Below are 26152 nucleotides of genomic sequence, written 5' to 3' on the forward strand. Positions count from 1 at the left end.
GGACAAGAACGCCCGCTCTCAAATTTGCGCTGAAATATGAGGTTATTATTTTACACAATTGTAATTCAGATGCTTCAGGACATATTTTATCCTAGTTACTATGATGCCCATCGGCTGCTGGATGTTCGGATGATTCATTAGTTCCACTCAGCGTGTCGGAATTATTCCAATTCCATAGCCCTAATTCTGAGGTACTGCCAGGATCCGCGCCAGACAAAGCGCCAATTGGATTGTTTTGGCCATCTTCTCCAATAGCGCTGTCACTAACTGGGCCATGAGGCTTGGAGACCGTCGTTGTTGTAGTAGTAGCGGTTGGCGTTACCGTAATACTATTACCGTGTAGCTCCTGTATCGTATCGCAAGGCGGGTCGCCAGCTAGCTCAGGTAAAATCGTGATAGCCATATTGTCGAGCTCAGGTTTCTGATAGGCAACGCCCTTTGGCCCAGAAATGGCGCCAGAAATACTGCCTGGAAGTTCCGCCTTCTGGCCTGAGCCTGAGTTGTCTCCTTCAGCTAAACCTTCTTGATCTGATACCTGTTTCCGTAGTCTTCTCCTACGTCTTAGGAGGTAGAAGACCACCGCGCCTATTGGAATAACGGCCAAAGGAACTGCTACTCCAATTGCGATCTTTTCTCCATTCTGAGGAGCTTTGCCCGGTGATGGGTTGTTGGTCGATGAACTACTGAGAGACGACGTTGGATCACTCGACCTGACCAAAAGTATTCTTATGGCTTCGGCTGTTAGGGCGGTGGGGTTTTGAGATGCCGTTGCACCGCTGGAACAGGATACTTCGTTTGTTAACGCAATTATATCGCCCAAATGTGGTGTCGAGATGCAAAGATGCGGAGAGTTTGGATCGCAGGCGTAATTACTAAAGGGGAAATAAAAGTCAGTCATGGCATTTAGATTGACAGGCGAAGAAAGCAATGGACAAAAAAAGAGAGCAATACCGTCGCAGCCATGTTTTTTTTTCGGCCAAGTACATTTGTGCTGATTTGAAAAAGAGGAGAGCGCATATTACTCACGATGGACAGCAGCCTATGGCGGTTTCGCCGTCGTTCAGCATGCTCCAGATGACATTGTCAGCATTTGTCGCTGTGGCTGTCGCCACCGAGTTCGTAACCCCTTCGATGCGCTCTATAGTACACGTAGGGGAATACCCGGAAGGGCAAGCAAGACCGGGGGAGTATATCGGGGGCTGTGAAGCCCACTTTCCAATGTCATAGTCCGTTGGAGCAAGAAACGAAGCGAACTTGGGAGGATAGCATGACTGAGTAAGAGAAAAATCACGATGGCTAATACTCGTCATAACCATACAGGCTTCATTTGGACTGGAAGATGGGAGTGACTGGCAAAATCCACCACCAGCATCCATTCCATGTATGTCGAGTGTGCACCGAGCTACTCCATCTCGCTTGCTGGTGTCCTCGGCGATGCATGGCATAGTTGAAGTATGAACTTCGTAACAGCCATAGCCTATGGCCGCGCCCATAAAAACAACATTGTTATTGATGTATCGTAACGAGGTGCAGTCACTGGGTGGACTGAAGGCTGTTGGTAGCGGACCTAGATTCACTCGAGTTGCTGAAGCTGGAGCTATTGAAGAGGTGGTTTGCATGGCTGAACACTGTGTCGCTTGCTGATCTGGCTTTTCGAGTCTTGGGTTTTTGCATTGACGGCGGATTGGAAGCTGAGATGATTTTGGAATTGAGTGACAGTTGCGAATATTAGGCGATACAGTTTGTGATTCTGCAGCATCGAAGGATTAGCTGTGGTGGCTGCGCTGCATGTCGCGCCCCCTCCTTTATCGAGCAATTCCAAATACTCATTGTACGTTGCACAACGACAGTTCGTATGGCGTCTTAGAGGGTGTCTGCTCGCGTTTGACGATATATAATTTGCCGCTGTGCAAGCTCACCAAAATAGGGGGGGCGTTCTGATTGGATGAGTTTCCCTCAACGAGGCTGTAGGGTTCTATTCTCGGTCTCAGCCCGTGGCTGGGCTCGAGCACTGCAGATTCTGGCTTTTGAAGCGATAAATGTGACACAAGAAACAGGCAACCGCTAAGGAATGGAGATGTATTAAGGCTAAGGGTATAGATATTAATAGAATCGCTTATATTCGATCATATACGAATGTGATGAGCGTAACGAGTAAGGAAACGTACGAACAAACTGCCGTTAATCATTTGAGCCGATAAGACGAAAGGCTGGGCCAACATTGGACAGCGCGGATGCTCTCGATCGCATTCTCTCAATTTGAGTTTCGACCTCTTCAAGGTCTTCAAAGTCCTCGTCTTCAGTGGCGTCGTTGCTTTGATCCTCCAAAGTACCCGCATCGCCAGTAACATGGGATGATTGTCCTGTAGGGGTTCTTCGAGCGCGCTTTTCGCGACTTTCTTGTCCCGCTAACGAGTTGCGCCTGCGCTCTGCCTTGATCGCTGCCTCTACTCGTAATCGCATAGCCTCTTTGGTAGTCTCTTCCACTATCACAGCATTGTGGCAACGTTTGTATACGCCTATACTAGTCGCGATAAGCCCAAGTACTTCGTATGCAAATAAGACTGGTAGAGCGTAAGATAGATGCGGATTGCAGCCGTTGGACCAGATGTCGGTAAGGATTTCATAGGCTGCGTGTGCAGGCAGTGCGTATCCCAAGCGATAAAAGGGTGACATTACGCTGAATGGAAATACGATTGACGTGATGTTCATCACAATCCAAGTGACGAGGGACATTGATATAAACTGTGGAGGAATCCAGATGGTGAAAGTGTCGAATAGGAGAAAGTTGGCGTGGGCGAATAGCCATAAAGTCAGCCAACTGAGGGCCCATTGACCTGCTGTGACACCCCAGTTCGCCTTGAACGCCCAGATGGCAGCAGAATTCACCATTGCGCTGACCATGGTGAATGTAAGAGAGATGGCGGTGCGAACAATGATGATTCGTTCCGGTCCTATTCGCAAAAAGATTTTGAATTGGTTATATAGCCCATTGAATGTAGCAAGGAAGAAGAAATCCTCAATGAGAACCAAGACAAAAGATATCGTGTTGTAGACCGCACGAGTGCCTTGAATCGTCGGCCTGATGTTGATTGACGCCAGGGTCCAGGGATTCGCAAAGGCAGACAGAGCAGCAGAGTTGTTGGGCGGAATTGTTTGGAAAGCAGAGGAGCCATTGAGAGCGATGAAAGAAACGCGTGCGGCATCAGCCAGCGTGTGAAGGTTCGTCGAGATGGCACCGTCCACAATAGTAGGATATTTGGCTTCATTCCAGATGAATGTGAGCACGTCTGACGTGTTATATACAGATGTGTTAGTTCCAGCAATGGCTTGAGCCAAATTGACAGAAGCCCCGGGAGATGTAAACAGGGCGGCCCAATAGTGCGATCTGCAAACAGCTTCCCTCAAGTCGCCTGGAGTAGGGAATTGCGAAGCGGTTTTCTCAATTAAAGAGGGAAATTGGTGTGACTGTAAAGAGCTGTACGCATTTCGCACGGCATCCCCAATGATTCCGCCATCATAATCGACCCACAAGATGTGAATGTTGTGTGTTCGAGGAACTTGCTGAAAGAGGGACCCATATAAATAGCAAAAGAGGCAGAAAAACAAAAGAATGTACAGAACAAAGTTCAGCAACGCCGCGCCAAAGAATTTGGGCCGTGCTACCGCAACCTCTGGATGAGAAAGAGGAAGTTTATTCTCGCCAGCGCGAGCATAGAACCTGTTCCTTAATGGCAGTGCCATGTTGCACACACATTCGATTGAAGAGAATACCAGAGCAACAATTCAATTGACCCCACGCCACAATGATGCTTCTACTTGATCGTTTATACGTGACGTTTCCGGAGAGCCCGGCCGAGACTCGGCCAGCAACTGCCGCTAGATCTCAGAGCTATGATTCGTGAAACTTGTTTGCGTCGGGATGACAAGCCGGTTAGTCAGTCGGTTTAGGCTATTTCAGACGCTATAGATCGCGGAAAACTACTCTATTTGTACGGGGCAATGACAAGTGGCAGTCAGCTCGGCCCGTCTCCCGATACCTGATTTTCAATGCTATTCTCTGCTTAAATAAGCTTACGGCTGGTATTTAAAGACTCAAAGTCCATCGGTAGGTAATCAGAAAATACGGCACTAGAGGCACATCTGAGCTAGTTGTTTCACTTTAGAATGCATATGAGCCATTGTGTAGATTGCAATCAATCAGGACCTTTAAACAGCGATATGTACCGAGCAAGTGGTTATAAGGCTTGAAAACTTGGATCGTGTCAACTCGCAATTTGCTACAACAGTAAGCGCGATTCGCAATAAAACATGGCAAAAGCGAGAGATGAAGACTTGGGCCAGCAGCGCGAGTATTCAATTGACAGCGGCAAAGTTGAGGAGCATCAAAAAGAAAAGAGACAATAGACAAACGATACATCTGAAAATTTAGCAAAAATGTAACCCTTCTCCGAAGAGAATACTCTCCGGGGACGGAATCGAACCGCCGACTTTCTGATGAGATGTTTTCCATTACAGTCAGACGCCATGAACCAACTAGACCACCCAGAGGAAGAAGAGTTGACATGAGCGAATTAATTTGTTACTATAAACTCTACACTCCATCATACGTTACATCGGTTACGACTCTGTTACTAACATGGAATTCTCAACTCTCTTGACTTTGTAACTTCCCTGATGTGCTCTGGGCGTCGCTAGATTTTCTTTTCTTTTGTCTTGAGAATACATCTAACCGATTCATCCACTTTTCTTTACGGAACACATCGAATCTTGCGAAGCATTTAACATTTAGAGAATCAAACGATTGAAACCATGAAGAATCTCATTCAATGCAAAAGTCAGCGCCAAAAAAGATTGTTTCGAGCCACACCGCTTGGTTACCATAATTGTATGCATTAAGCTGGGGTTTTTGGTCTCGTCTCTCAAGGGTTTACTTCTATAAGCCGTTAGGCTAGTGTCGCTCTGTCATTGCTCATGGACTTTGCTCAATTGCTTTGCCATTAATTTTTCAAGGATTTGTTCTCTCTTGATGATAGAGTGTTCCTATAGATGTTCGGCTTCTTCAGCCACTTGCAGAAGCTACATGTTATACACACTATCTCTCTTTCTCTCTCTTTCTCTCTTCATCGATTTCCTATATGCCAGCTCCATCACACTTGGAAACTTCCAAACTTTTACCTCATGCTCAACTATTAATTTTGCCATTGTACCCAAATTCTGCAACTTGATATAGAATAGCTACGCTTCTAGGATACCAAAGATGGGCAATTTGTGTATTTGATGATGCTTAGATCAGATGACATTGCCACGCGTCTGTTTACGATCACGAAGCTTAATGTCTCGCCACATCCACGTACATCCCCAACCAACCACGATAAAGCATACACTCGTGATGAGCATGAGGCGCTGAGACTCTCCGTATGCAATGGAAATGCCATGTCGGATTTCCGAACCAACGGGATATCCTAGCTGGGTGTAGAGGTTGCCGTAGATTGAGTCCACGGGAGCATCAGCCGGAAGATTCTTGATCAAGTTCTTCTTGAATGTGCCCGTCCAGATGGCGGCGGCAATTGTTGATCCGATGGCGCTACCAATGCTAGAAAAGAGGTCAAGGATGGCCATAATAACGGCAATGTGCTGATGATCCGAAGGAGCCATCATGGCCATCTCTCCAGCGACTACCATGGGACCACCAGCGAAAGCAACAAAGATTTGAGTCATGACGACGTAGCCGATGCTCGAATCGGGTTGTCGGAACTGTATCATGAGTCCAACACCAAGAAGAGTGAGAGGAAGGGCATACAAAGTCGCAGTCCACTTGAACCTGCCAGTGATGCGGGTAAAGTAGGCAAGGACAAGAGCTGCGAAGCATGAGCCGACGCGGTAAATGTTACCGATGTAAGTCGCTTTGGTAATACCAGTGTTCCAGACAACAAGCAGCATGGAGCTGAAATAGCTGCCCCAGATTGAAGAGTTGGCAAACACGAAGAAGAACATCATGCCCGCGAAGAAGACGGTCCGATCCATCAGCAAGTGTACCGGGATGAACTTGACAGGCGCTAGGTATGCCTCGTAGAACACAAAGGCAATGATGAGAATGCCGCCAACGATGATGAAAGCAATGATGATTGGCGCACGCCACTGTTCAGCTTGGTACGAGTAGATGGAGAAGGAAAGCAGGAACAAGGCCATTCCCGTAGCAAGGATCAGAATACCAATGATATCCACCTCGATAAAGTATTTCTTGACAGCGGAAAAGGTGAGTGGGCCGGACTTTGATGTAAGCAGCCCCTGCTTGCGAGCTTTGACGTGGTTCCAGATGAAGAGTGCACCCAGAGGGCCGACAACAACCGGGGTCACGATGGACCAGATACCGAAACCCCATCGCCAACCAATATGGGCAATGACACTGTCTGCGATTGGACCACCAGCGAATGTTGTGGCGATATATGGGGATGTTGCAAAGGCAAGCATCAGGGGTCGGTTTATAAGGGAGGTGGTATCGGCGATGAAGATGGTAATACAGTAGCTGACGCCTTGGGATCTAAGAGGGTGCAGATACCGTTAGTCAACATGAAAATCTTGGCGGTAGAAAGCAAGACGACGGCACAACATACCCGATAGACGAAAATACTTGAGCTGCAGCATACGTCTCAACATTGTTACAGCCAGCCATCATGACAAAGCCAACAACCCAGATCAGCAGCATAAGGAGCAGCCCCTGAGGCCTACCCCAAGTATCGAGAATCTTGGCCAGTGGGAGTTTGGTAAGTCCACCAAAGAGGCTAGCCATGATACCAGTCGCCGCGGTCAATGAATGCTGCTGAAAAGAACTGGTGACAAAGGGATTCAGAGCGCCGGTAACAACCTCCTCGATCGATGTGATGAAGTAGATGAGCCAGATACTGGAATAATCATACTAGCATTAGCATACCATCATAGTTGGTTGAATTTTGTGGAATATCTCACATAATGTAGGCACCGACCATGCTCCGTGTCGACCAAACCTGTGCGGCCGCTTCAATCTTCTGGACACCACCTTGAACATGTTCATCCCCGCCACTGCTCAAGTCAGGCTCCTCTGAAATCTGCGCGGGATCCTTCTGACCTCTGCCCTTTTCGTCGGCAATATCTGGTACAGCGGTGGCTATTTCCCCCTCAGGGGCAACCCTTGAAAACAAACCCATTGTGAATAGCGAGGAAAGCTTCGTCACGTTTGGCCAACGCTTTGCAGAGACGCAGAGGTCAAGACAGAGCTGAGAAGGAGGGGAGCAGTTGCCAACAAAGCTAGGGCATTTTCGGGGCTGGGAATCGGCTCCGGCGGGCTTTTTATTTCTTTACAGAAAATTTCATGCCCGGCGGTAACGTCTTGGCAAAGCGTGGTAGAGTGGTAGAGCTAACAGAAACAGATACCTAATAAGAATGCGAGTGGCCAAGACGATCTAAAGCGGGCAGGGGTTTCTCCCAAAGGAAAATGCCTCTCGGAAAGCGATCGGGTTACGAAAAACAGCGGCATACATACAAGCGTTGACATGAACAGCAAAAGATGCCGTGCTACGTGGGAATTGTCAGGGATCATGGCCGCGGACCCCTCTCTTGGTGCATCCTCCGAGGTGTGTAGGGACCGGGATAGCATCCAGTAAATAGTGATCTTATCTGATCATCAGATAAAAATTTTATCAGATCATATCCACCAACATCACCAATCCTTCCAGTCACAGCACGCCGCTGGGCTTCAGCTTCGTATTAGCGCCAACACGTTCGCCAACACTTACCGCTTTAGCTTGAGGCCGACTGGTTGCCAAGGCATGACGGCTCGGCGAATATGCAGTATTGAACTGGACCAAGCCGCATGTGAAATTAGAGTAGTAATAAGCATACGAGCGATTTCGGCTGGAACGCCGCTTGGCTGCGCTTTAGTGCTTGTTTAAACAGGCAAGGTCAATTGGCAACCTGAGTTCTAGACAAAAAGAGGCTGGATATTGATGGCAAAAGTCCCTTGGCCTGGACGCTTTGACGCGCGAATTAGAGGAGTCTCTGAACTACATTTATGTTGCCTCCCCACCGTTGGGTTGAAGGATTTGACAGATGCTTTCTCAACATTAATCTATCTATTTGCCCCTTTCTTTTTCTCTTTGATAATTGATTTACTGGGAGCGCTTTTTCCAGGCAACTTTCGCTTCAACTCACCGTTATGAAGACAACTACACTCCTCGCTGCCGCCTCCGTGGCTGGCGTTGTAGCGGCACAGAGTCTATCAGACTATTTTCCCAAGTGTTCCGTAGACTGTCTTGAAGAGGCGACTAAGCAGGCAACCTCCTGCTCGACAACTGACGCAGTCTGCTTCTGCGTTCAGAGCAACTACGAGGCCATCTACAACTCGGGACTTGCGTGTGTTCTCAAAGACTGTGGCAATGATGTTGCCGTCGGTAAGACTAGGATTCCACTTTTTCGAACAAATGAAAAGCAAACAAACTGACATACTGGTATCAAAAATACAGACAAGGTCCTCCCCGCTGCTATCCAGTTTTGCTCCGCCGCTTCTTCGTCCGCGTCTGCAGCGGCTACAGCCACAGCCGCGGGTGAATCTACATCGACTACCGCGGCCACAACTCCAAAGACGACGCACGCGACTCAGACCACGGAGACAGCGGAGACGACAGCTCCACAGACGACATCATCTGCATTGCCCACGACTACCGGAGCTGTAAGCTCGAATACCGCGGCATCCGGTAGGCCTGCGTCGACTACGCGCGCCACGACTTCGCTGAGCACTGCCGCTGCGGGTGCTGCGAAGCCACTGGTCACGGCGGCAATGATTATTGCCGGCGCAGTGGCAATGATTTAAGAGTTGTACGCATAACGAGATTAATGATTTCCTCTCTAGCACTCTGTTCGATTCAGATCGAGAATCAGACGGGGAAACAGGGTCCTGAGAGAGCCCACTCTGATCTAGAGATGTGCGTAGAGGCATGCAAATCTCAGCTTCGTCATCATTCTTAATATTAATAAAATTGGACCATTTGAGTAGAGATGCTCGTAATAGGTTGGGACAGAGTTACATGTAGATGATATTTTATAGAAATAGGTATACATACATGTAATATATGTGTGTGCTGTGACTTTACCCTTTATTCATGCACGTGTAGGTGTAAGTACATGTATGTCGTGTAACAAGTCAGCCAAGCCGGCATCTACAGCCTCTGACCTGTCCGATACGTGTAATATCAATCATGGCAGACGGACGACCCAGTAAATGCATCATGAGTGTTTCGTACCCGGTACTTGGGCGGCACCAGGGTCGTCAGTCAAAACGCTGGACTGGCGGTGTCGCAGCGCAAATCATGTGGCCAGCTGCTCCATGATGTCAGCGGATTAGCGCCTGTCAAAAGGCCGCAGCAGCACATGCAGCTGGCGCGGACCCTTATAGGCGCCAAAGGACCTACACCCGGCGCCTGTACAGGTACATGCAGCCCCGGGGCGACCTGCACGCAGAAAATAATCGCCCCCCCGTCCAGTCCCGTCCAGTCCAGTCCAGTCCAGCGCATCAGGCGATGCCCAGCAGCAGCGCATCTGCGGCCTCAGCACGCCTCCATCGCCCGTGCAACTTCTGTGCATGCCAGCCGCTGGGAGTCCCGCGCATGTACGTGGCGGCCACGGCGCGATGGAGACGGGCGAGCAGCGCCGGCGAAAAAGAGACGCCCACGTGACCCTTTTCGCAGAGCGATGTGGACGCCAAGGGACGCAAACCCGACCACCCCACCGGCCCGTATGCGGCAGGTCACGATTCTGGCTGGCGCTGACCCAGAGCAGAGCAGGCGCCTCGACCCGACTCTGAGCTCTGAGCTCTGCCGTGCTCGAAGCCCCCGACAACTGAACGCCCAACTTATATCCCTCGCGCCGCTGCTTCACACGGGCCTGCCGATAGGGGGGGCCTCGCCGTGCTTGCCTGCGAGCCTCGAACACCCCGTGACTGCCCGAGACCGTGCTCCGGGACGGATGCCCGCCGCCCGGCCTCTGGGGACCGAGCTGATCTGATCCGATCCCGCCATGTCTGAAGACGACATCGACCTCGCCGGCCCGGACGCTCAAGGGCCCGGCCGCGTCGATCGCGACCGCCGGGCGCCGAGGTTCAGCTGGACGCCCGCCTACGAGACCACCTTCTTCCGCAGCCTGTGCGAGAGCGTGCAGCTGGGCATGCGGGAGAACAGCAGCTTCAAGGCCGAGGCGTGGGAGCGCGCCGCCCAGGCCCTGCAGGAGCATCACGGCGCCTACCCGGCCAAGAGCCACCTGATCAACAAGAGCGACAATGCCCGCAAGCGGTTCCGGCTGTGGCGAGGCCTGCGAGAGGACCCCGACTTTCTGTACAGCGCCCAGACGAGGACTGTGACGGCGACCGAGGAGGCATGGAAAGCGCACATCGAGGTTAGCTTTTGCCCACACGCCTGTTCGCCGACGCCGGTTTGCTGATTTGACTTAGCGCGAGCCTTTGTCGCGAGCCCTCAGGGGGAGGCCCTTTGACCACGAAGAATACATGGAGGTGCTGTACCCGGACGTGGTTGGGTCCGGCGGTGCGCCCAAGAGGATCATGAAGCCCCGGCGGAAGACCGACGGCCAGCCTTGCGACGACACCGAGATGCCGGGCACCGGCGTCTTGAACCTGCAGGCCGACTCGACACCGCTCCTGGTACAAGACTCCGCCGATGGCCAGAGCCAACCACCGCCGTCGCCGCAGAAGAGCTCCCAGAATCAAGCCCCGGTAGCTCTCTCATCCGCATCAGGCACTCAGCAGCGTCCCACCACCGCGCCCTCTGTGCCACGCAACCTGACCGCTGGGCAGGCAACGGTTCTCACGCCTCCTGAAGACTCGCAGCCCCAAAGCCGAAAGCGACCCTCGCCCATGGCTTCGTTGCAGTCTGTCGACTTTTCCTCGCAAGCATCTGGACCGGCCCTATCACATTCCGCACTTCCAAACTCGCCAGAAAAGCGCCGTCGACTGTCCCATCGAGATGACAGTGCCTCGAGCGCAAGCGTGCCTACACCTCTATTAGCCTCTTCTCTCCCAGCCACGGGGACGAAATCGACCCCTGACACTCGATCCCGTCCGGAAACCCAGGCGGCCCATCTTCAGACGATTATAGAAGCGCTCGACTACTTTTCCAAGGCAAGCAGGTCGCGTATGTGGCGGGAAGAGGCCGTGGACTTGCTCTTCAAGGACTTTGCCGATGAGGATGCGGATCTGAAGATTAACATATCAGAGAATGTTTTGAGCGACGAGCACAAGGCCATGGTGTTTTGCAAGATGCCCCTGCATCTGCGGCAGCACTGGATCAAGAAGCTCCGTGGCAACAAGACATAAAGAAGAGCGACTTTAGAGATACCCCCATGAAAACTGATTTTTTTGTACGAAAGACCAGACGAGGCAGTAGCATGATTACTGTTGGAGTTTATTCAAAACTTTGAGCGGCGTGATGGTGTCGAGACTCATTTGGAGATGCGTGTTGAGAGATACCATGATACCCCGATTCGCGGCGTTGGAATCACACTTGCATTTCAGCGAAGATTGTTGTCGTTATATAAGTGCGGACGGCCGAATGGCGTTGTGTTTTTTGCATTCATCTTTTTGAACTGTTCTCATGAGCAACTTCTTGCCTATACCTTTTTCTTCTCTTCTTTCTTACACAATACTTTTTTTTCCTTCTCTCTTTTGTTTCAACTCATATATACCTTTCAAAGCTTACAAGCTCTCTTTTTTTTTCTGGTCGAGGATGTGTGGAAGTTGAGAGGAGACTATCGGTCATTTTTGGATGGATGAATAGCTCTTTTGTATCAAGCCATTTCAATTTGGAAAAAGACAAAAATAAAACCCACGAAAACAGAAAATATGAGATGGCACAACTGCGTCCGCGTGAAGGCTGATGCAGCTAGTTTGTGCTCGTGTTGTGGAGAGAACCACTCTGCGATGTTGGCGTAGTACAGTAGGTATTATTCGAATCTTCCTACTAGGTGCATGGTGTGTTTTCTATTCACTACTCGGGATCCCATCGATCTGCGAACCATTGCGGGGGCTCATCTTTCGCGAGCTGCATTGCGATATTTCCAAACGTCGTTGGCGAGTAATGAATGCGACAAGTGGAGAGAGGAGACTGTCTCGCAGCATGTCTCCAGCAAGTCATTTCACTTCTCTGCATCTGGGCCCCGGCTCTGTTTTAGTTACGTGACCACCACCGCTGTGGCTTGTTCTCTTCCCATCTAAAACATGCATAACCAACCCCTGTTCCTTTAGAACCCCGTAGAAACAGCCCAATCTTGCCGGGATTGATGTAATCGACGCTGGTTTTTGCTCCCTGCCAAGGCACGACACACACGAAAAGGCAAAAAGCACAGGCTTTTAGATCGCTTCGATGCCGCGGCCGGGGGTCGAGCCGCATACGTCATCATCACAGCTTCGAGACTTGCTAGTTTGGTTTTCGGTTCCCATTTTTTTTGGCGTGACTTTGCGTTTGCGTCACATGCATCTGGTGCTATTTTGTCTGCGTTTTGCGAGAATTTAGTCTGATACTTAAAGTCGCTGCCATCCTTCCTTTCTACTCCGAGAAAGAGCTAAAATCGACATCTTGTGAATTACCACCATCGCCACATTTCACCACTTTCCACCTAAAGGACCGCGCTTTTCGCATTTTCCATCTTCCTCTTCAATTGATCAATCAAACCGTCAACAGTAAGTGAGCATACCCCTCCACACTGGAAGTAAGATTTGGTGATGGCTTCTAACGACAAATAGTGTCCTACGCCGACGTTGCTGCACAGGGTGCCAGGCAGAGCCCTGAAGAGGTAAGCCATCCATAAACCCTTCAATTCCCTCTCCAATCACCAATCGCTATAAAAGATTTGCCAATTCATCCTGCGAGAAAAAAAAAAAAAAAAAAAAAACATCCGAGGCTCAGCCAGTCGCTAATGATGTCATAGGCCGCTGCCCCTCAAATGCCCGAAATCATCCCCAACGAGTCCGCCTCCACCGCGTCCCTCATCGACGTCGACCTGCCCAGCGTGCACACCGTCCACTCAGACTTCCTCGAGCAGGACATCAAGACCGAGACGCAGGCCGAGCGCATCCGCCGCGAGGAGGAAGCCGCGCGCGCCAACGAGGCCTCCAAGCGCAAGGCCGCCAGCAAGGCCAAGAGGGCCGACTCGTGGATCACGCGCAAGTTCGCGCAGCTCTCCGACGGCAGCGTCACGGCCATTGCCATTGCCAACGTCGCGGGCGTCGTGGGAGTTAGCGGCTTCCTGGGCTACCGCGCCTGGGGGCTGTATGAGAGGAGCAGGCTGGACCTGAAGCACATTGGCGTTGGCGTCGGCGTGCTGGCTGCTGTTGGAGCCGTGGAGGCGTTGCTGGGTCGCTACCTGTACAGGGGCAGGAAAGACTAATTCTTTCTTGTGCTATGAGGAAATGAAGAAATATGGCGGGCGAATTGCTTTTTGTTTTCTTCCATTTAATCACGGTTGTACACCATTTCACCCATTTCTTTTTTCTTTTGTCGAGGACTTGGCGTCTGGGTTAAGGGAGAGCTTGGCAGTTGATTCTATCTCGACTCTGCATTGTGGCCACGATTGTTATTACGGCCGTTAAATATACAAAACAATGAACATATATCCATATATTGATTACCCTTTTGGCTTACGCTGGTAACGATTGCGCTCTTTTTGAAGCTGGCTAGTGAGATTTCTTAGACACCTTGACTCTTTAGCTAATTGCAGCAGTGTCGTAGAGGAACAGCTTCTTGCTCTGATGCTAGCGTAAGTGGGATTTCGCATCAATATACTCACATCAAAAAGCAATTAAAGCTTCTCCAAAGCTGTACAATGTGACTTCTCAAACCACATACAACAACAAGCTACCCTGAGGCTGAATTTGGGAAGTTTTGCTGTTGAGACAATGGCAAAAAAAGCCAAAACGAAGTCGAAAACCTTACCACGACTGAAACATATCACTTCCAATTTCAATATTCGCAACACCTACCAAGCACAAGTACCCTACTACACACACACATGTACGAGTAGTTTTCAGTTGTGTACAAAGGGGAAACAAACCCTCATAGAGGAGGCAAAAAAGAAAAATAATTGCTCACGGCAGGGCTTGAACCTGCGGCCTCCGCATTACCAAGATTTCAACCAGGTTGAAGTATTAGTACGAAGCTCTAACCAACTGAGCTACGCGAGCTGACTAATCAACGCCAAGTGTCCAAGAGGCACTTGGTCAGAGCCAATGTTGACGAAATTGTCCTAAAGTGGTTATATATAACTAACTCAATAAAAAGCTTCTCGCCACCAATAAGTTTAACGCTACCTAGATGAGTGCCTTTGTGAAGACATGTATACGAAACACCCATACTCTGTACTCACGATAGTAAGAGGCGGTGACGTGCTTTATTACACGGTTTGCTCGTGGTGATAGTAACAGCCAGAAAAAGCTAGTCAGGTGTGCTACAGTATTCTAAAAGCATGCGTAGAGCTGTGGTCTCATTGACTTAGTTCCTGGAGGCGTTATAATCCACGCAAAATTCCACAATGCTTGCAGATTTGTGTCACGCGAGTTTGTGGCATCGATGGCCTTGCGAACCGCCATCTAGATCGCATAGGCCTATGTGATCCGGGCCACGATAATTCCCATATACAGTGGGAGAGAAGGGGTGCGGCTTTGTGCCCGAGGGCTATTGCTGCATCAACCACAACTAGAGCCTCGTGCACCCGTGAGTTCGCATCGATGATACATCGTCCCCAGTTCCGGACAGTGCATTCGGTATTGACGCACTAGATTTAGAACATCTCAGTGCTGCCCTCTGCAAATCCTCCCCTCGGGAACGGTGTCGTGAGCAGTGACCGGATGGTGTCTCCTTTGACCATGTCTGAGCTGCACTTTTTGCGCTTTCTATTTCTAAGTTGCTACAAGGACAGATTGCAGCCGGCGTTTAAAAGAACATCAGCCAACTCGCATATCTGTGCTCGGCTTTCTTATATCTAACCAAGTAATAAGTAACGAGGCGCTCTTCCTTATCAGCAGTGTGACGTCATCGTCAGCATCCCACGCGGCAGCTGTCTCATCTCATCTCATCCTCCCTCTTACAATGCCGTTCACCATGGATAAAAGATCCCTTTACCAGACACATTTCTCTCTATCGACTGAGATTCGGAAGACAAAAGAAGCAGATTTACCATAAAACCTCAAAGAGCAGTTCGTAGCCAACAAACTTGTGCCGAAGATACCGAGCAAGCCTTATATAAAGCGAGGAGCGTCTCTCCAATCCGCCGCTACATTCCTTCACCAAAAAACACCCCGAACAATTTCCGCATCCCACCATCATCATCATCTCTCATGCTGCCTCTAAGATCCAGATCCCGCCTCAACACCACCATGCACTCCCTCCGCCTCCGCCACGCCCGCGACGAAGACGTGCCCGCCATGGCCGCCCTCGACGTCGCCGCCTTCCTCGACAGCCCCATGCACAAGGCCATGTTCCCCAAGCGCCTGCGCATCAAGCCCGGCATCCAGGACCAGCTGGAGTGGAACATCTTGCGGATGCGCAGGGGCCTGGCGGATGCGAATCTGCACCATCTCGTCGTGCTGGCCGACGCGCCCGAGGAAGGGGAGATTATCGTCGGATGCGCCGAGTGGTCGGCGCCGGCAGCGGGCGCGGGCGAGTACGAGGAGGACGAGGGCAAGACTGCGGAGGAGAAGGCCAAGGACATGGAGTTGAGGCTGGCGAGGCTGCCGCCGTTTTTGGACAAGGGAGCCTTGCTGGATGCCAATGACGAAGTCATGGAGTTGATTGAAAAGTCCAAGGAGGCGTTCAAGGGGGAGAACCGGCACAACATGTGGAGTGAGTACATGCACATATTATACAGAGATTTACAGGGGACGCCATTCTAACTGCAAGCCACATATAGCCCTCAACTCCATCTCAGTAGACGGCGACTATCGAGGCATCGGCATCGGCAAGATGATGACACGATGGGGCATGGACAGGGCAGACGAAGACAAAAAGGGCATCTGGATCATCTCATCCTCCCTGGGCCAGCAGCTGTATAAGTCGCTGGGATTCAAGCAGGTTGCCGAGGGCTCAAGACTGGGCGAGCCGCAGTATCTCATGCTCAAATTTCACGAACCCAAGCAAGAGCCCGCGCCTGAGCCCGACCTTGTGCCCGAGCTGGAGCCCATGGTGGTTCCTCAGCCTGTGCCTGTTCTTGAACCCGTGCCGGTGCCGGTGCCTGTGTCTGTGCCTGAGGCTATACCCGAGCCTGGGCTAAATGGGGTGAGCACTACGGCGTAAACAAGCATCAACGGAGGAATATGGAAATTTTGGAATAGGTTGGACTTTGGATCGGTAGAAAGGCGTTGGTTTTGATGGTTGATTTCTTTCATCTTTTTGGCATTTTTGCATACCGTAGATAGGATTCCAGCACATGCTAGGCTAGGTAGTTTTGGGCGTATAGTTTCAGCGTCAGCGTATTATAACAGCAGGTTGAAAAGTTGAATATCATAATTGTCCGCGTGTTTATACAATATAGATGCAAGCCGTCTACCTTCCCATGGCTTCCTTTTTTCGCACCATCCATGCAGTGTTGGGATACACCTGGCCCCGTATCATACAGACCACGTAATGTACATCAAAGGCAATCCCCATTGATTCCGCCGATTGCCTTTGTTTTATTGCTCCCTCTATGTCTCCAAACACCGTATTTTTGTCTTGTTCATCTTTGCTTCTTCCTCCATTACTTTATTCATTTCTGCTCCTTCTGTTCGCTAGCCACTCTAGGGACTGAGCTCTCTACCAGCTTGACGCCAGGCAGGTTGTCCGTCTCAGCGGCATCAGAGTGGCGGCCCTGAGCAAGCTTGGCTTCTCGGAGTTGTTGTCGGTCTTCCTCATCAACGGGTGCGGCGGGGACTTCGGAGGGTGCAGCCTTTGCGGCGGGAGCAGCAGCAGCTGCGGCGTCACCGGCCTCGGCCTCGGCCTCTTCGTCTTCAAGCTCGGAGCCGTAGATTTCGGGGTACTGTCGGAAACACTCTTGCATGCCCCTATGAGATTGTCAGTCAAATGTCTCAAACACGAGCGTACATTGTCCGGGCTGCTCATACTGGAACTTGTCAATGCAGTCCATGCCCTTTGGCTCCTCGGTAGAGTAGACAAAGCAGCTAAAGGCAGTCTTGAACTCCTCTCCGCAAGGACCATGCGCCATGCCACCCAGGCAGGGGCAGTCCCAGTTGATCTCTCCAGTTTCAGGGTTGAAGGCTCCCTCCTGGCTGGCCTCCTCTTCTAGGGCATCGGCAGATCCGCCAAAGCCAACAGCGCTCTGGGCGGGAGCTTCTGACTTGTCGTCGGTCTTGACGGCCTCGGTCTTGGCGACAGCCGGCTCGGCAGCCTTGGGGCTAGCATCCTTTCGCTTCTTCTGGTCGATCAATGCATCGACGGTGGGCAGCTCGTTTTCGGTATATGGCGCGGGAATGGGCAGGGCGTGAGCTGCTTCAGGAATCAGTAAAAACCCAGAAACTTACACATTGACAAAGCCAAGATGGAAAAAGGTTCATACCCTCGACCTCATCCGCAAATACGGAGCTTGTGTTATAGTAGTAGACACCGGCAACCGCCAAACCCCATCGAAGCGCAGAGCTCTTCCATGATCGAGATCTATCCGCAGGAGCAGTTGAGGCAAATCGCCGAGGGGCCGTCCGGATGGCGGCGGTGCGCAAAGTGCTGGCAGCAGGCCGTGAGGCGTTTCTTAGTGCTGTACGATACATTGTGGATGGATTATTATATAGAGAGCCGAATAGCAGAGTCAATGGAGGAAAAGAAGAGGTTAGTGGGCGAGGGGAAGAGCAGCAATGCCTGCGGCCGGATATGTAATCGAAGAAAAAAAGATGGCCTGCATGACAAAATCGCCAAGATTGGTCAGCGCGAGCCCATCTCCAATTCCGTAGAGTGCTTGTGCCAAAATGTTTAGCCGGTGATTATCCGTCAATACAGAGGAAGAAGCTCTTTACGCTTCACCAACAGGCATCACCCGAATATGCCTGCAATTGCAGCAATGTTTCATGAATAGGAAGCTTGTATAATATTAGTATCTCACGAATAATGGGAAACAAGATATTTATTTCAGATAAAAGCTTGACACGAGCTCTGCACCATTGCGCTCAGCCCCTCGATCGAATGATGTTGATTACTCAAAGCTGTGGTGAGAGCAGGGTAGCCAGCAGCACATTGCCATAGTCAAGGTAGATGACAGTAATTATTGCAATTCAATGCATGTTTAATTAACAAAGCCAAAAGATCAGCAATCGAGCAATGCATCCAGATCTCCCCCAGCATCTGGCCTCGCTCCGAGGTTTATCCACGCTGCTGCAACCGAACTTAAAGTGGCCGCAGCAAAGGGCTCTGGTACCTGCAGCCCTGAGTTTTGGTGTAACGGTACAAGGGGAGCCCGGTCGCAGCAGGATGTGAATTGTGAGCTTGGACTGAGGTCACAGGCCATCACAAGCTCCTTTACGGGCTGAGCTGAGCTGAGCTGAAATTCCAGGTCGCGCGAGCACCTTTGGTGACAAGAAAGAGGAGAAAAAAAAAGCAGTGACCTTTTTTTACTTCAGTTTTCTTGTCTTACTCCTTCATAAATAGCCCCCCCCTCGTTAGGAAAAGTGATGCGACTCCTCTGAGAGACAGCCGTCCTTCCTCTTGCTCTCTTCTCTCTTACTTCAATACTCGCGCATCGGCGGCATTTGACCATGGACTCGGTCTTTGAGTGGCAGCCTAACAGGTTTCTGCAGGACCAGCAGAGCCAGAATTTTGCTCTCCTGGTGCTCAATCAGCCTCTCAAGAATGGCAGCAACCTGCGCAGGCTCTGGAGAAATTGTATGCCCGCCCACAATTGAGATTTGCTGCCCCTCCAAGCAAAGTGAAGGGAACCGACAGCTGACCCGTGACACAGCTTCTCTCCGCATAGCGGCTGACGGAGGCGCCAATCGTCTTCACGAGCTCTCGTCGTTTCAAGGCAAATTTGTGAGTATCATCGTCATCATCTCTGCTTTTATTTCTTTTCTTCTCTTCTTTCTTACGTCAAACTATCAAGAGACTATCGTGACACGTACAGCATCTAACAAATCTGTAGTCAAACCTACAAGTCATCATCGGTGATCTTGATTCGCTGAGACCATCGGTTCACAACTTTTACACCTCGCAGCACACCCCTGCCCAAATCATCCAGGACGCCGACCAATACTCCACCGACTTTGGCAAGGCCATCACTTGGATCCGCAAGACGCAGCCTCCCGGGACCGATATCATCGCCCTAGGCGGCATCGGCGGGCGAATCGACCAAGGCCTCAGCCAGCTCCACCACCTCTACCTCTTCCAAGCCGACCCCGCGTATGCAGATGGCCGCATCTATCTTCTCTCGGGATCCAGCTTGACGTTCCTCCTCAAGACCGGCACGCATCGCATCCAGGTGAAGGAGGACGGCGAGGAAGAGGTGTTTGGCAAGCACGTCGGAATCATCCCGCTCAAGGAGCCAAGCCACATCACCACCAAAGGCCTGGAGTGGGACGTGACTGATTGGGAAACACAGATGGGCGGCAAGCTCAGCACCAGCAACCACGTCCTCCCAGAAACAAAGATTGTCGAGGTTCAAACGACCAAAGACGTCCTCTTCACGATAGCGCTTAGCAATCTCGATGGCGAGGAAGACGGCTAGAGCATCGAATGACTTTGAGGAAGGAAGAGGGACATTTTATCACCATCTCTTGATAGCTCTTAAAGAAATTATGAATGGCCATTTCTTTTGATATCCATACCCAACGCCACGGCGCCTTTCCCACATGCTGCGTCCCCGTTTACCGTAAATAGTGAAGAACTAGCCAGCAGAAAAAGAAAAATACAATCACTCCTGCGATGAATATCCACTTGTCCTCTCGGGCACGGCGCTCGACCATGCGAATTGTATCGCCGCTAATGCCCAGGGTATTGGCCACGCCGTACAGCCGCTTCTGCGTGTTCTTCAGCGTTTCTCGCTGCTGGCCCAAGTCCCCCAGCACAGCCTGTCCTCTGGCGATGAAATCGTCCAAGGCGTGATTGGTATTACTGAAAAAGTTTTGTTCTCGGAAAGCATGCGCCTCGCGGAACTCGTCGCCAGCGCCAGTCGTCATCGAAGTGCTGTTTGAGCTGTGGTGCCGAGGCTGAAAGGTGGACTGCGTCGCCGTTGCGGGAGCATTGGCATATGGGTTTTCTGGCGTGGCATTGTACGGTCTTCTCCCCAGCAGCTCTGATCGGTTGTGGTTGTGCTGCGCGTCCTCTCGCGCCTTCTTCAGCCCATCGAGGTCGCCGCGGAAGTGGGAGAGCTCCTCGCGGAATTTCTTGACCCGCTCAAGCGCCTCCTCTTGCTTCTTCGGGACGATTTCCTGGCGCGCGAGGTTGTGGTATTCGTCGAGCGACTTTGCGAATGATGTCAGGGACACTGAGACGCTGCCAATCTCGGCGGGCGTGGGTGGATTCTTGGCCTGGATGTTGGAGAGGTCACTGCGGATGGCCTTGCTCTGCCGCAGCACCGTATTGTATGCGACGTTCTAGCGCATTTGGTTAGGAAAAGGGTAAACACACAATATCAGACATTCATTATTCCCTACTCACCATCTTGGCGGCGACAAAGGCATGTAAAGCTATCGTATCCCCTATGCAGGAGAGAGCTGGCAAGCTGGAGCTACATTCATCAAGACATGCTCTGAGTGGCCACATCGCTGCTATGCCCCGGAGTGTGGGGTTTTTCCACGCCGTGGCGCAACAGGTACCGGAGCAATGTACCGCGACGCCTAAATTCGCGATCACAACTGTGGAGTCGATGGCATCAAGAAGGAAAGTAAAGCATGTGGGTAATTTATCAAATATTGTTTGGGAGAAGCTTCAATGATACAGACTATAAGAGCTGCTTCGTCAAGTGTAGAGCAGATTAAGGAGCTCAGAAGCTAAGCAATGCATGATCAAAATAGGACGTTAAAGCTCAAAACACCAACTGTAATTGGTCCATACCGCAGCTTGCATCCTACCAGATCGGCATCGCAGGTGTTTAATCATCAGATTAGAAAGCCTCTCGAGGATGCGAAACCCCCTTTCACGCTGTTGACCGCAAAATGGCCAAGAAAGACGTTACACCGTGATATATTACCTATTTCAGGCGCCCCCAATCAGATTTGCCGATTTCGGCACCGAGCCCGGCGAGATCTTCACGGCTCGTTGTTGCCGACCACTGACCGATAATGCTGCCCTGCGTGGAGTAGGAGGAGCTCGAATTTTTTTTTAACCTCCTTCTTATTCCCGGTGAGATTCTCTCTTTTATAAAAGCCAAGATTTTTATCTTTTGCTTCTCAAAACTTCACAAAAGGATGAGATTGTCGGCATCCTCACCATCATCATGAGTTCTTCGCTAGAAGACACAAAAAGCGGCTCAGATTCGGAGAAGAATCGGCTCTCACTTGAACTCGCCGATGCGGAGAAACAGCCTGTACCGGTTGTAGAGGCGGTACCACCTCCGTACTCGGTATTCACAACATGGCAGAAACGAATGTTGGCTCTTGGAGCCGCCTCCACGGCTTTTTTCTCACCTATATCAGCTCAGATCTACCTACCGGCGTTGACACAGCTATCGGATGAGCTCCATGTTTCTAGCACCCAAATTAATCTTACCATTACGACTTATATGATCTTTCAGGGCATTACTCCCATGTTCTTGGGGTCTTTGGCGGACAGTGGCGGAAGACGGCCGGCCTATATCATCTGTTTCGTGATATACATTGGCGCCAACATTGGTCTTGCTCTCGCTCCCAGCTACGGAGCTATTCTTGGCCTTCGATGTCTCCAGTCTGCTGGTTCAAGCACCACCGTGGCACTGTGCATGGCTGTCGTGGCAGATATCATCACGTCCGCCGAGCGAGGCCAATACGTCGGCTTTACTGTCGTGCCTATAGTTCTCGCCCCGGCGCTCGGCCCCATCATTGGAGGTGCCCTCTCTCAGACACTCGGATGGAGGGCCATCTTTTGGTTCCTGACTATATTCGCGGGAGTGACTCTTTTCCTTCTTGCCATGTTTCTGCCCGAGACTTGCCGTCACATCGTCGGAGATGGCTCAATCTACCCACCACCACTTTACAGATCAGGGTGGCAGATCTTAAGATCACGGCGGAACAAGGATCGCAAAGCTCCTCCGGCCAAAAATGCCTTCAAATTCAAACCACCCAATATCCTAGGCTCTCTACTCATGCTACTGGAGAAGGAGACTGGGCTCCTCCTTGGCACCAGCAGTCTCATTTTCGCCGGCTTTTACTGCATTGCCACTGCGATGCCCACTCTATTTGCAAACTCGTATGGATATGACGAGATCAAAGTAGGATTGATGTACTTGCCATTGGCATTTGGCTCAGTCCTTGCCGCCATGATTGTCGGTCCCGGAATCAACTGGAACTATAAACGACACTGCCAGAAGCTGGGCATCCCTCTCGACCGCAGCCGCCAACAAGATCTTTCCGACTTTCCCATTGAACGTGTGCGACTGGAGATTGGACTCCCACTGCTTGGCGTCAGCGGTCTTTCTCTCATCGGCTGGGGTTGGGCCATGAACCAAGTGGTCCACGTTTCAGTTCCCTGCATCGTCAGCTGTCTGATGGGCATGGGCATGATTGGCTTCAACAACACGTCCAACACGTTGCTCGTCGACCTCCACCCTGGAAAGGCCGGTACTGCTACCGCTGCGAACAACTTCACTCGATGCCTGGTTGGAGCTGGAGCCAGTGCGGCTATTGTTCCTCTGATGAATGCCATTGGCGTGGGCTGGTCCTTTACGATGATTGGCCTCATATATATAGTGTGCGCTTTGCCATTGTGTCTGATCATGGCGAGAGGCATCAAGTGGCGAGCTGAAAAGAAGGCAAAAGAGGAGCGCAAGCAGAAGAAGAAGGAAGAAACTGCTCCATGATGATGAAAATGAATTGATGATGGATCATTTAGAATAGAGCTGCTGAGATACCTACTTCTCAATTTCTAAAAGCATGCAAGACTGATGTAGCATTTTACATAGCGATTATCTTAGACTTTATTAAACACAACTAATATACGAGAGTACAACGTCTGTCTTGGTTAGATTTTACAGCTTAGGGATATGGATCTAGTACAAACTGAATAGCCCGATACACTCATTTCCCAAGTATAAAACATGCCACTAGAGCAATGATTTAGGAAATATTTATGCTCCCACTTAGATATACGCGTACTTTGAAAGTCGTGTATATAACTGTAGCTGATAGTGTTGTCTTTTAGTGTTTGGCCCCATCTGCATCATCACCAGTTTGTGCTTACACTTTCTCCCGCTCTCCCATTTTTGGAAGTATACCACATTTACAAAGAACAAAGGAAAACAAAAAAAAAAAAACTACCAATGAATGTAAATCTATTGATTCTTCATCCATCAATAGCTTTCTTGTTGCACAATATTGAAAGATCTACACTAACCTGACGTATCTGCGTGCATGGAAAAAACCTACCCTAGAGCACTTAGGTAAGACCCTGTTAGCGAATAACTCTTGATATTATGATCGGGCTTTCCACAACTTTTTCACTTGTCACCAACTGCTCAAAAGTGTAACGCTACACGGCAGCCTAAAAAAAAGATGAAGCCATGAATAGCTTCGATTATTATCATCTCATTTTTAAAGTCTGCTAGCGGCCAGCTACATGTTTTGCACAAAGTCATGGGATCCGGGTTAATATGGAGTGCCGCTGGCGTTCTAGGCTATGGCATTTGTTTGCTGCTGCTGAGCATCGCATCAGTTGCTTTGTATAGGCTGTTTCTCCATCCTCTCGCACAGGTGCCGGGCCCAAAATTAGCTGCTATTTCTAATGTATGGCATGCATATCATGCTCGAAATGGTGGCATGTTCGAATTGGCATGCACACTCCACCAGAAGTATGGCGAAGTAGTGCGAGTTGGCCCCGATGAACTTTGGTTCACTAGCATGGAGGCTTTTGACAAGATCTACAGTATGTTTAGGTCTTACATGATGGAATATCTTGATGTATTAACGCAAATTTTTCTCATAGGTAGCACCAAAGGATACGAAAAGAGTGACTTTTATTGTATGTTGATGTGTTGAGCATGATGATGGCTGCTTACTGACCATGTGAATTATAGTGGCAACCAGCTTAATCATGCCAAAAATAGATTACTTTTTGCGTCCTCATTTTGTCGACAGCTTGGATCTACTGTCCGAGAGGGACATGAAGCGCTATCGCCTCCAAAGACGGCTAATTGGGCGAGTCTACCAAACAGCCAATGTGACCAAGTTTGAAGCAGCAGTCGACGATGTTATCAAGCAAGTCATTACGCGGCTGAAGGCTTTGGATGGCGCGGAACTAGACTTGAAGGAGTGGATGCACATCATTGCCGTCGAGTGTCTTGGTGCTTCTGTTTTATCTTGGTCTCCGGGACTGCTCAAAGCTGGAACTGACTGGGGATCAAGCGGTCACAGCTATCTTGCTTGGAGAAGGAAGAGTGTCATGGGTCTGTTTCCGACCATGACCAAATTGACCATGTGTACAAACCTATTCGAATGGGTTTTCAGAGATGTCTGGAACTTGAAGTACACTGCTCCACCCAATTTTCGATCATTCTTTCCTGTCAGTATAACTGCAGCTACTCCCTTTTCGTGAAGCAAGTTTTGACCTCCCGGGAATTTAGGACGTGGGAAAGCGTATATCTCGGAGGATCAAGACTGCGTTGAACCCAAATGCTGGTAAAGATCGCCGGGTAGATTTAATGGCAGACCTCGTTCAACTCCACAAAGATAGGCCTGAATTCACAGAGGTCTATCTTCGAAAAATGGGAATGACCAATTTTGGCGCGGGCCACGACACGATGGCTTCGACACTGACAGCCATTTTCACAATGATTGGAACACACGGCGACGTACAGAAGAAAGTAACAGAAGAAATCCGGAGCGCCAAGGATCCATTATCATATGCGGGCGCAGTTCAGTTGCAGTATACGCGCGCAGCTTCTAGAGAGGCCATGCGCCTTCACCCAGCCTTGACAATGTCACTCTCTCGTCGAGTTCCTGATAACGGCCTGCATGTCCACGGGCACTTCATCCCAGGAGGCACGACAGTCGGGTGCAACCCAGCGGCGTTGCATCGAAATGCAAACATTGTGACAGGCTCAGACCCAGAGGCCTACAGCCCGGACCGATGGCTCAGTGGCGACGCTCTTGACGTGCGCCTCATGGAACGCTACAGCCTCAACTGGGGCGGTGGCCCAAGGACTTGTCCGGGCAAGAACTTGGCCGAGATGGTGGTGTACAAAGTCGTATCAGCCCTATTCGAACGATTCGACGTAGAGGTGGTGGCACCGGCGCAGATTGGGCAACCGTCGTACTACATGTCGATGATCACAGGCGCAAAGGCCCGATTCTTGCCCGTCGCTCCACTGATGGCCGAGGAAGGCTCTAAAAGAACTGGTTAAGCGATGAGGGGGATATACAGCAGCTGATATTTACAAAGATAATTGATATCGGATCAAATGCCTCGCTTCTTCAAAGTATTTGACTGATGACTTCTTAATCAAGTATTTCACTAGCTATTCTTGGCAATCTTTTGACCGATTGTAGCTCTTAAAATCCACAATCCAGTAGTCTTACTAAATACGGTAATACATGCCTAAAGCAAAGTCCATTGTGTTTCGGAATGAACCACAAGGAGCCGAAGCAGATGTTTCGGCTATTCGTGCCAAAGTCCGCCGAAGATGACGGAAAAGGTGTGTGGCACTAAGCAGGTTTCCGCATTAGCAGCGAAACTCCAGTCCCCAGGCCTCTGTTTGATACCTACAAGGGCTGCAACTTATCAAGCGGGACCATGGCCCGTGTTCATTAGCAAACTCGCTTCAAGCTTAGAAGGTCTCATAGTGGTCAGCGCTGCGAAGTAGAGAACAAACCATCTACATCGTACTTGTACATAGTACTTTCAACGGCATGTGCTAACCACCTACCTCTAGGTGTCTGTTGGTCTGGCTTTATGTGATTCACAAATGAAGCATCCAAGTTGGTCGCCGACATGTCCAGCCAACGGGCACTCAA

General features: G+C 50.3%; 14 protein-coding genes and 1 non-coding gene across 15 annotated transcripts; 9 read left to right on the plus strand and 6 right to left on the minus strand.

The window, feature by feature from the left end:
• Positions 1 to 91: 91 nt before the first annotated feature.
• On the minus strand, positions 92 to 1619 carry TrAtP1_003075 (uncharacterized protein; the record flags this gene model as incomplete). Its single annotated transcript, XM_014087328.1, has 2 exons — positions 92 to 872; positions 1027 to 1619. 2 exons carry the CDS (start codon positions 1617 to 1619, stop codon positions 92 to 94), a joined length of 1374 nt encoding a protein of 457 aa, XP_013942803.1.
• Positions 1620 to 2181: 562 nt separating this feature from the next.
• Positions 2182 to 3744, minus strand: TrAtP1_003076 (uncharacterized protein; the record flags this gene model as incomplete). Its single annotated transcript, XM_014087323.2, has 1 exon — positions 2182 to 3744. One exon carries the CDS (start codon positions 3742 to 3744, stop codon positions 2182 to 2184), a length of 1563 nt encoding a protein of 520 aa, XP_013942798.2.
• A 719-nt stretch (positions 3745 to 4463) lies between these two features.
• TrAtP1_003077 lies at positions 4464 to 4551 on the minus strand. Its single transcript has one exon. It is a non-coding gene; the product is annotated as a tRNA-Tyr (tRNA).
• A 432-nt stretch (positions 4552 to 4983) lies between these two features.
• TrAtP1_003078 (uncharacterized protein) lies at positions 4984 to 7583 on the minus strand. The gene is made up of 3 exons (XM_014087421.2): positions 6970 to 7583; positions 6618 to 6905; positions 4984 to 6544 (listed from the first exon to the last, which is right to left on the minus strand). Exons 1-3 carry the CDS (start codon positions 7185 to 7187, stop codon positions 5293 to 5295), a joined length of 1758 nt encoding a protein of 585 aa, XP_013942896.1. The 5' UTR covers positions 7188 to 7583; the 3' UTR covers positions 4984 to 5292.
• Positions 7584 to 8008: 425 nt separating this feature from the next.
• TrAtP1_003079 (uncharacterized protein) lies at positions 8009 to 9111 on the plus strand. Its single transcript, XM_014087671.2, has 2 exons — positions 8009 to 8429; positions 8502 to 9111. The coding sequence occupies exons 1-2, from the start codon at positions 8195 to 8197 to the stop codon at positions 8846 to 8848; spliced, it is 582 nt and encodes a 193-aa protein (XP_013943146.2). The 5' UTR covers positions 8009 to 8194; the 3' UTR covers positions 8849 to 9111.
• A 615-nt stretch (positions 9112 to 9726) lies between these two features.
• On the plus strand, positions 9727 to 10038 carry TrAtP1_003080 (uncharacterized protein; the record flags this gene model as incomplete). The annotated part of the gene is made up of 1 exon (XM_066111738.1): positions 9727 to 10038. One exon carries the CDS (start codon positions 9727 to 9729, stop codon positions 10036 to 10038), a length of 312 nt encoding a protein of 103 aa, XP_065967817.1.
• Positions 10039 to 10050: 12 nt separating this feature from the next.
• Positions 10051 to 10470, plus strand: TrAtP1_003081 (uncharacterized protein; the record flags this gene model as incomplete). The annotated part of the gene is made up of 1 exon (XM_066111739.1): positions 10051 to 10470. One exon carries the CDS (start codon positions 10051 to 10053, stop codon positions 10468 to 10470), a length of 420 nt encoding a protein of 139 aa, XP_065967818.1.
• Positions 10471 to 10534: 64 nt separating this feature from the next.
• TrAtP1_003082 (uncharacterized protein) lies at positions 10535 to 11359 on the plus strand (the record flags this gene model as incomplete). The annotated part of the gene is made up of 1 exon (XM_014087366.2): positions 10535 to 11359. One exon carries the CDS (start codon positions 10535 to 10537, stop codon positions 11357 to 11359), a length of 825 nt encoding a protein of 274 aa, XP_013942841.2.
• A 525-nt stretch (positions 11360 to 11884) lies between these two features.
• On the plus strand, positions 11885 to 14236 carry TrAtP1_003083 (uncharacterized protein; the record flags this gene model as incomplete). The annotated part of the gene is made up of 4 exons (XM_014087672.2): positions 11885 to 11931; positions 12555 to 12721; positions 12785 to 12834; positions 12970 to 14236. 4 exons carry the CDS (start codon positions 11885 to 11887, stop codon positions 13426 to 13428), a joined length of 723 nt encoding a protein of 240 aa, XP_013943147.2. The 3' UTR covers positions 13429 to 14236.
• Positions 14237 to 15134: 898 nt separating this feature from the next.
• On the plus strand, positions 15135 to 16534 carry TrAtP1_003085 (uncharacterized protein). Its single transcript, XM_014087673.2, has 2 exons — positions 15135 to 15878; positions 15946 to 16534. Exons 1-2 carry the CDS (start codon positions 15374 to 15376, stop codon positions 16326 to 16328), a joined length of 888 nt encoding a protein of 295 aa, XP_013943148.2. The 5' UTR covers positions 15135 to 15373; the 3' UTR covers positions 16329 to 16534.
• On the minus strand, positions 16535 to 18090 carry TrAtP1_003086 (uncharacterized protein). The gene is made up of 3 exons (XM_014087674.2): positions 17587 to 18090; positions 17135 to 17516; positions 16535 to 17074 (listed from the first exon to the last, which is right to left on the minus strand). Exons 1-3 carry the CDS (start codon positions 17792 to 17794, stop codon positions 16780 to 16782), a joined length of 885 nt encoding a protein of 294 aa, XP_013943149.2. The 5' UTR covers positions 17795 to 18090; the 3' UTR covers positions 16535 to 16779.
• A 682-nt stretch (positions 18091 to 18772) lies between these two features.
• TrAtP1_003087 (uncharacterized protein) lies at positions 18773 to 19737 on the plus strand (the record flags this gene model as incomplete). Its single annotated transcript, XM_014087675.2, has 3 exons — positions 18773 to 18899; positions 18976 to 19046; positions 19156 to 19737. The coding sequence occupies 3 exons, from the start codon at positions 18773 to 18775 to the stop codon at positions 19735 to 19737; spliced, it is 780 nt and encodes a 259-aa protein (XP_013943150.1).
• On the minus strand, positions 19058 to 20774 carry TrAtP1_003088 (uncharacterized protein; the record flags this gene model as incomplete). Its single annotated transcript, XM_014087676.2, has 2 exons — positions 19058 to 20605; positions 20670 to 20774. 2 exons carry the CDS (start codon positions 20772 to 20774, stop codon positions 19877 to 19879), a joined length of 834 nt encoding a protein of 277 aa, XP_013943151.2. The 3' UTR covers positions 19058 to 19876.
• Positions 20775 to 21228: 454 nt separating this feature from the next.
• Positions 21229 to 23155, plus strand: TrAtP1_003089 (uncharacterized protein). The gene has a single exon (XM_014087677.2). It carries the CDS (start codon positions 21448 to 21450, stop codon positions 23002 to 23004), a length of 1557 nt encoding a protein of 518 aa, XP_013943152.2. The 5' UTR covers positions 21229 to 21447; the 3' UTR covers positions 23005 to 23155.
• Positions 23156 to 23657: 502 nt separating this feature from the next.
• Positions 23658 to 25600, plus strand: TrAtP1_003090 (uncharacterized protein). Its single transcript, XM_014087678.2, has 4 exons — positions 23658 to 24065; positions 24126 to 24161; positions 24217 to 24701; positions 24763 to 25600. The coding sequence occupies exons 1-4, from the start codon at positions 23777 to 23779 to the stop codon at positions 25540 to 25542; spliced, it is 1590 nt and encodes a 529-aa protein (XP_013943153.1). The 5' UTR covers positions 23658 to 23776; the 3' UTR covers positions 25543 to 25600.
• Positions 25601 to 26152: the final 552 nt, after the last annotated feature.

Source organism: Trichoderma atroviride, chromosome 2, assembly GCF_020647795.1.
Source record: "Trichoderma atroviride chromosome 2, complete sequence".
In the NCBI taxonomy this organism is placed as follows: domain Eukaryota; kingdom Fungi; phylum Ascomycota; class Sordariomycetes; order Hypocreales; family Hypocreaceae; genus Trichoderma; species Trichoderma atroviride.